This window comes from Galeopterus variegatus, unplaced genomic scaffold (assembly GCF_000696425.1).
Source record: "Galeopterus variegatus unplaced genomic scaffold, G_variegatus-3.0.2 Scaffold28006, whole genome shotgun sequence".
NCBI classification, from domain to species: domain Eukaryota; kingdom Metazoa; phylum Chordata; class Mammalia; order Dermoptera; family Cynocephalidae; genus Galeopterus; species Galeopterus variegatus.
In genome coordinates this window covers 1-8,169 of record NW_007754117.1, presented here as the reverse complement: position 1 = coordinate 8,169, position 8,169 = coordinate 1, and the positions used below count along the sequence as shown (strand labels likewise).

At 56.8% G+C, this 8,169-nt stretch overlaps 1 protein-coding gene across 1 annotated transcript; it reads right to left on the bottom strand.

The window, feature by feature from the left end:
- Window positions 1-2,859: 2,859 nt before the first annotated feature.
- On the bottom strand, window positions 2,860-8,166 carry LOC103583771 (GAS2-like protein 2; the record flags this gene model as incomplete). The annotated part of the gene is made up of 5 exons (XM_008565001.1): window positions 2,860-4,405; window positions 5,005-5,257; window positions 5,850-5,946; window positions 7,126-7,233; window positions 8,107-8,166. Coding segments are annotated over 5 exons (2,064 nt in total), but the record flags the coding sequence as incomplete, so codon positions are not given.
- Window positions 8,167-8,169: the final 3 nt, after the last annotated feature.

The following is an 8,169-nucleotide window of genomic DNA, read 5'->3' as shown; positions in this document are numbered from 1 at the left end:
CCGGGCCCCCACCGGTCTTCTCCGGAGTGTGTCTGTCTGCACCCGCGTCTTCCTTTTCCGTGTCTGTCTTCCCCAAACGTCTGTCGGTCCTTACCTGTTTTATCCACCCTCCACCCCCTCCCGCCCCCAGCTCCGCGCACAGGGCTCTCATTTCGTCCACCCCCTTGTCGCAGATCCTGGCAGCTTCTTGGTGAGGCCAGGCCTCCTGACCGTCAGCACCACCGGCACAGGGCAGAGAGATGCGGGTGGCCCAAAGACCACCGTCAAGGGGTCTGAGGGTTAAGGTGCCACATCAGTCAGGGGGAGAAGGCTGAGCTCTCCCTCTTCTAGCGAGACCTCCCTGCCCAGCAGCCCCCAGAGACACAACAACCTACCTTCCAGCCTTAACTCGATGGCCCATCCCTGCTGGGTGCCCCTCACTCTTTTCCTGACCCCCAAACCAGGTTGTTCCCTGGATTAAAACTTTGTCCCCCCCCTTTTTTTTGACAGAGTGTGGAAAGGGAATCCCCCAAAGGATAGATTCCTTTCCATGATGCTGGGTTCCAGCCCTTTATTCCCTCCTGCAGTGGGTGGTCTGCCAGACTGGGGGGTGTCGAGTTCTGGGGGCTGGTGGTGGGCAGGGTGGTACCCAGGAGGGGTTCAGGTTGTGCCGGTGAAGATTCTGCCTCGCTGTCCCACCCCAGTCTGACTACCCCAGACTCTGCCTACCTCAGATCTCAGATTACCCTGATCAATCTGGGGAGGAGCAGAGCCAAGAAAGGAATTATTGGGACCCCTGTGCTTTGGGGAGATATGCCTGCATCCCCACCCATAGATGGAGGCCCTCAGGATCTGACAACCCCTTGTCCTGACACCAGTTGGCCCTATGCCCTAACTCACTCGCCCCATTTTCTCCGGCTGCTTGGCCGGGTTTCTACCTCTCGTCACCGGAGCTGATCACTGTCAGTTTTGTACCGATTCAGAAATAACAATAATAATGAAGATTCTAGGAACGGCCTGAGGGATTGCTGGGGGACTTGGAGGGAGGGAGAAGTGGTGCCCTGTCCCCTGTCCCCACCCCTTGACCAAAGAAAGCTCTCCTGGGGCTGAGCCCTCAGCCTTGGTCTGGTGGGAGGATATCAGGGTCCCCTGTTAGAAGAGGGGTAGATGGGACAACTCAGCCTCAGCCAACTTAGCCAAGGCTTCGGCACATAGACCAGGAAATCAGGTAGCCTAGGGTGGTGATGGAGAGGAGTCTGGGCGAAGGGTCGAGGGTGGGGAATTTATCATCGAGATCCAACGTGGGAGGGAATCTGCGATTCTCTCTTTTGCTTCCCCAGCTGATTCCCACTCCCTCCACCCACTGGGGGTAGTGCAGCCCTACAGCGACTGCCCTGACCTTGGACAGTCCAGTGTTCGCGGGTTCTAGTCCCTGCTGTGCTGCACGACTTTGGGCAAGTGACCTACCCTCTCTGAGCCTCCCTCTGAAACAGAGGAGGTGGCTCCCCTCCTCCACACGTTAGCGTGGCAGGGTGGGTAAGGAAGAGGGCCTGCTGCCCTTTGTCTCCTGCACCCCCATCCCTGGGTCACCAGGGGGACGGGGTGAGGGATGGCAGCATCTCACATGCCCATCATTCCCAACTCTGAGGCACCTGATGTGGGGGGACACAGGCCTCTGGCTGCCCCCTGTGGGAGCCATTGGAATGTATTGCCTGATGGGCCCCCCTCACCCCTCAACTTCAACTCCGGTCTTGGGTTTCAAGCCCCTCCACCCCCATTCTGAGTCTGTCCTCCCCTCCACCCTCCAGAGTTTCCCACCACAGGGTCTGGAAGTGTGTGTGACGCCCATTGATCTGTTATCGGAAGTCAGATTAAAAATCAGGGAGTGTTTTCCCTCGTTTCTGTACCAAAGTGTTGGCTCTGTTCCTCACGGTGGGAGGAGAGGGGTCCCTACAGGGCCTGCCTGCTGAGCTCTGTGTGGAGGGAGGGGGAGGATGATGAGGTGGCACCTGTCCCAACGCCATGTCAACCAGGAGATCAAAGGACAGGAGTTTGGGACTTACCCTTTTCCACCTAACCCTGAACTCCACAACGAATTAAAACCATCCGGAAAGGAAGCATAACCTCTGCCTGCCACTCTCTCTAGAAAGTTTTCGTAACAGAATTCAATTCCAGCTTCTTCTGTGTCTTCTTCTCACTCGAGGCTGAGACTGCAGCCTCTCAGACATAACTGCTTGGATGTTGATGTGTTAGGAGTGCTCTCAGCCATCCCTCTTGACCCTGAGTGATCTCAGCTTCCAAACCCCAGAGCAAAGCGTTGAAGTCCTTGGCCAGAGTGGCTGCAGCAGCCTGTTGGGGTGGCCCTTGTCCCTGTCCGTGGTGCTGAACCGCCCGCCGCTTCCAGGAAAGACGCGGGAAAGAGGAAGCCTCTCCCACCAGCTTTCTCCCCCTCACCCACCCCCAAACCCTCCAGGGGGATAACTTGGAAGCTACACCTTCCTGCACCACCACAATCCTAGAGCGAGGGGCTCAAGAAGCTGGGGGCTCAAGAACAGACCCACGTGTGTTTAATAACTTACAGGAATTGCAGAAATGGGGGGCATGCCAGAGGACAGGAGTTTGGGGAGCTGTTCTCAGGGAGGGGAATAAACTATGGGACGGCCCCTGGCCTAACTCCGGATTTAGAGTGGGAGTGATGGGTTGGTTGCCTCTGCTCAACTGAACAGATTGAGTCTATATTTGTCTTCTCATCCCTCCTGGCCAGAGTCCGGTATTGGGGTGAGGGAACTTCCCTCCTGTTCCTGCAGCCGGGAGTCCAGTGGATACGTGGACATCCTTTTTGCTTCCCTCCTCCCCTGAGCCTGATGAGAAGGCCCCTCCTCAGACCCAGGACTCCTCCTCAGGTGGGAGTGGGCCTTCATCAAGCTGCTGAGGCCCCAGGCCCTCCGGAGGCTGGGGGTTGCTCTCCAGGGAGGCAGCTGCCTCTTTCTTCTTTTCTTCCCCCTCCTTCTCACCTGCTGAAGCTCCCTCCACCCGGCATGGCTCCCCTCCCTTGCTGGACAGCGCAGCTCTCAGCAGCCTGCCCCTGGGGGCGGCCCTGGCTGGGCCCAGGCGGAGGTAAGCCAGAGGCTCGGGGATTCGTGAAGGCCGCTTCTCGGGCCTGTGATCTTTCCGGGGCCGGATCCTGGGCCTCAGCTTCAGCTTGTAGATGGATGGGACCCTTTGGGGCTTCCGGAGTATTCTCTTGCCCTTGACCTGACATGTCTTGGCTTTGTCAGAACCGAAGTCCAAGTGTGAAGCTGTGGGGGCCTCCGGGCTGGCAGACACAGTAGGGGCTGAGCAGTCCTGCCCTCCTTGAGGTGGGACCTTCATCCCGTTGCTCTTGGCACCCAGTCCTGCTTTTGTCCTTGGTCCACTCTCTCTGGCTCCCAGTTTACCTTTTGGGCTTTCTGGACCTGTGTTAACAGCTGGCTTAGGGGAGCCTGTAGAGGCTGCCTTCCAGGCTCCCAGTTCCACTTTAAGGAGGGGTGGGCGTCCCTGAGCCAGTTCTTGGATGACTTTGTCATAAGGACCTCCAGGCTCAGGCCACCTCCCACCCAGGCTGGGGACATAGACTCCACTGCGAGGAATGACCCCAGACTCTGTGCACAGGGGACGGGTTCCCCCCACCTCTAGCAGCTTCATGTTGGCCAAAATCTCCTCTTCAAGGGTATGATAGATGGCTTGCTCGTGGGTCCTACCCAGGGGCAGGGGAGTGTACCTCCCCTCCTGCTCCTGTGGGCCCAGGCCCTGGGGCTCTCCAGCCTCCACTGAGACCTGGATGTCTGGCTTCTGGTACCCCTGCCTCACTTCCACAGAGCAGTCCCCATATCTGGACCCAGACAGGTCTCCAATGATGGCCCTTGATGGGATGGGGCCTCTCCCCAGTTCTGTTATGGGACCTGTACTTGCAGTACCTAGAAAGCTTCTTCCCGATGTGGGAGGGCAGGCAGGGGGCAGCTGGACAGGAATCTTGGTGAGTCCTTTAATAGAGGATGGAGAATGCACAGATGCTGGTTCCTCGAGCTGGGGAGAAGCACCCTCAGCCTCATCCTGGCTTGGCAGCCTGAGGCTCAGGGGCTTGGCTGGGCTCGAGGATCGAGGCAGGGGAGATGGTCCTCTTGCTGATGTCCCTCTGGTGGTGGCCTCCGGGGCTCGAAGTCTCTGGGTAGTGGGGGCCCTGGCATGGGTTCCCCAGCTATCTGTCTCCTTATGAACCCAAGATATGGGAGTCCTTCCCCTGGAGAGTTCAGTGGGGTGTCTGTTCTCTCTCTTTCTTGAGGTACACTGTGGGTCTTGGCCCCTATGGGATGAAGACTGGAGGCTGGGTGGGCTGTCCCTAGCTGGTAGTTGCTTCTGAGACGAGGTGAGAGTCCTCTCCTGGCACCTGAAAGGGAGGATCAAAGGCTGGAAAGGCAGACTCACAGGCTGGAAGGGTGATCTATTACAGTTGTCTAGCTCTGGGAAGGGATGGCCTTTCCCCAGGTGGAACACCAAAGGGGCTAGACTTCATTTTGAATGAAAGATAGGCTCCCTGTCCTCCATGACTGCCCAAGAGTTCTCCTTATGACAGTCACTGTTTAAGTCTATTCTTCCTTGTTCCCTGTGTAGCAGATGAAAGAGAGCCTGGTCCAGGCCTGGGGTGACTTCAGATCCTCTGAGGGACGATCCTAGACCAGAGGTCTGACAACCAGAGGTCACCAGTCTTGGGGGGTGGGGGGGTCTTGGCTTCAGCTCTACCATGAAGTAGCAGAAGGACCTTGGGTAAGTCTGTTGCCTTCTCAGCCTCAACCTCCTCATCTGTGAAATGGGTGGTGTGGGGGGCACATATGAAGTAACTAGATGATCCCAGGTATGAGGTGCTTTTTTGGGTCCAAACACCTGAGGTCTTGTTGGGTAGGGGCACTGCCAGGGACCTGCTCCCTTTATCTTGGGATGGGGTGGACTCCAAAGGAGAAAGAGTCCTTTCCTGTCCCTCCCCTGTACCTCAGGAATGGTGCCGTCTCTCTGAGGGCCCCTACCCCTGCTCCCCACTCACTGTGGGGTCTAGGGGAGGAGGGGGTAAGGGGTCTCAACTTTCGGCCTGAAGAGGTGTACATCCTCCAGTCCACAGGGGGCAGCGGGCTCTGGGAACGGCTGATGGTCATCGTAGGCTGCGCTGGCGAGGGTCCATCCTGCACCTGCACTTCATGCTGCACCGGTGGGGCTGGGGGCTTCAGGAAGCTGCCTGGCTTGTGCGCTACCAACACAGTCCCCAGAGAAAGGAGAGGAGGGAAGGGCTCAATTCCTGCTGATGGGGCCCACTGTTCCCCTCCCCAGCTGCCCCATGCCCCACATCCCACATTAACAACAGTGGGACCCAGGGTAGCAGCACCAGGATTTCCTTATAGATGGGGTTTAGGGGACCCAATCTGGTGAGATGGCCCAGATGGCAGACTTGTTTAAAGCTGCATTTGTATTGCAGGTCCACAACTTTTAATTAGAATGAATGCTTATTTGGGGTGGCTTGGGGTGTTGATGGAGGCTAAAGACCTTCCAAGTCATGCTTGGTGCCATCACTGTGAGCCCCAGAGCCAGACCTAACTCTGCCAAGAGGCAACCTGAACGTATGCTGATTCTGCTTGTGTTGCACACCATCTTGTGGCAATAGTTAGTACTACATCATGACTGCCCAGCTACGGGGTATTCCTTCCTCCATCCTCCCCGCCCCTCCCTGTACACCTCTCACCCCTGGAGATCAGACCTACATCCCACCGCTGCTTCCAGCCTCCCAACCCACAGCTATGCCTCTCCAACCAGCCCCACAGGGAGGGGACTCTCAGGGGACTCACAGAGAGACGTGCATCGGCAGGGGTCGTGTTTGTCCAGATAATGGCCAAGTGTGTCCCAGCCGCCCCCCACACGCACCATCACATGGTTCCGGAGGATCTGAGGGGGCAAAGGTGAGGTTGAGGGCTAGGTGGAGGGCGTCCCCTCTTCCTGGCCCAGCTTGTAGGCTGCCAGCATGGCACGCACTCAGGGATACTCTCTTCCACGTGCTCTTGCACACAAAGGTACTCCTTTGTACACGTGTGTGGTTGGCAGCCTGCATATTTTGGAGGCTGAGTCCCCTCCATAACTAGCATCAGATAACACACATTGTCAAGGATGAGAGCCAGGCTGGCAAACAGAAAGTTGCCCCACAACCCTACAAGGGATTTCACAGGCATTGTGTAGCCTGGCCCCAGAGCACTCCCTTCACGGTAGAGGGTTTGCCTCCTGCACATGCTTGCACCTGAGATGCAACCCTCATACCGCTGGCTTGCTTCCATGGTGTATGTGAAAGAGCCCCTGGGAGTCCCAGCCCCACTCCACTCTGGGCAGGTGACATTGTTTCTCCAGTCTTCAATCTCCTCAGTCAAAAAGTGGAGCCAGGGCTGGCCCGTTAGCTCACTTGGGAGAGCATGGTGCTGAGAACACCAAGGTCAAAGGTTAAAAACAAAAAAAGAAAAGCGGGGCCACAATTTCTTGCCCCTACCTATTTCACAGTGCTATTGCCTCAGGGTCTGGGTGATGGCTCAGGGAGGTGGCTCTGCTTCCAGGTGTAGCCTGTGCCCAAGGAAAGGGCTTGGCCATGCCCCACAGCTGCTGGTCTCCTGGGTACAGACCATTTCTAGTGAGGCATGACCAGGTACTGGGTGGGTGGAGGGGAGATGCGCATTTTAGACCTGTAGTACTGTTCATTCTGCAGGATGTACTGAGCCAAGCATATGAGGGGTAGACTATAGGGTCCAAGCACTGAACACAAACTTCGGGTTCTCAGGCTCTTTGATCTGACCAAGCCTGTGGGTGGAGTGGACTGGAATGGAGAAGTGGGAGTACCCTTCTCCCTACCCAACTTCTGCCTGAGGACACCCTCTAAACTAGGTTAAGGTGGAGGTGATGGAGGGCAGTGGTTCTGGCTGCCTGATGGGCAGAGAGGATAGTCTTGCCAACTTTGCCAGAATCTCCTGGAATTTTCCATGGGAGAAAAGGAGAGCCCCAAGGCTTCCTGTTCTTGCCCTCAGGCCTGGGCAAGGTCCCAAGGAAAAAAACCCTATTCTGCTGATCCTGGGGGCCTGGACTTACCCGGATGAAGATGAGGGTGTTGGAGTCTCCCACTTGGTACTTCCCCTCAGACACCTTGACCATGGAGAACTGCACCGGGCATGTGCAGTGGCTCACAAGGCTCTGCACCTGCAGATGGAGGGCAGTGGGCTCAGCTCTCCGCTCTGCCCAGGTGCCCAAGTTCCCCTTCATGGTGGGTCAAGCTAAATGCAGGGACTGCCTGCCCCCAGAGCCACCCCAAAGGTTTCTGCTGAGATCAAGGCTGTGGGCTGAGAAGCAAGTAGAAAGGGAAGACTTTCCATGAGAACAAGACCTGGAGCAGTCGCCTCGGGTCCAACGCCCTTGTGGGTCAGCCGATGAGGGAGGGAGTGTAATGGTTAAGTAGGGGGACCGTGGATCTGACAGGCTTGGGGCAGGGTCCTTCATCCATTGCAACATAGGCCTTCAGTTAACAAACCTCCTTGAGCCCCACTTTGCCCAGTGGTACAAATGGGGTTGATCACAGTAAGAGCTAACACCTATGAAGAGCCCCCTCTGTGCAGATGCTCTTCCAAGCACTTCCAGTGCTGGCTTATTTCATACTCACAGCCGTCATAGAAGGTAGGTGCTGTTACGGTCCCCATGCTACTGATAAGGGAACTGAGGCACAGAGAGGCTAAATAATTTGCCCAAAGTCACATAGCCATGAAGCAAGGGAACTAAGACTTTGAACCAAGGTGCCAGAGTCTATTCCTAAAAACCGTTTGTTCCACCGCAGTTAACTGAGAGAGGTGTGGAGTGCTGGGCTGGTAATAAAAGCAGAATGAGTGGTATCACCGTTACTACATGTGGTTAGGGATCGTGCTCAGAGGGGAACACGACTTACTCAAAGCCACACATGAATGGTGTCAGGGTGGGGACTGGAGCTCAAGGAGGGGTGGCTCAGAGGGGGCTGGAGTGGGATGGGGGAGGGAGGCCGGGGCATAGGAGGGGCGCCTTGAGGGCGTGTGCAGAGCCCCTCACCATCTGGTCCAGGTTGCGGAAGTGGCAGGGCCGGCGCGTAGGGGGTGCTGGCGGCGGGGGGTC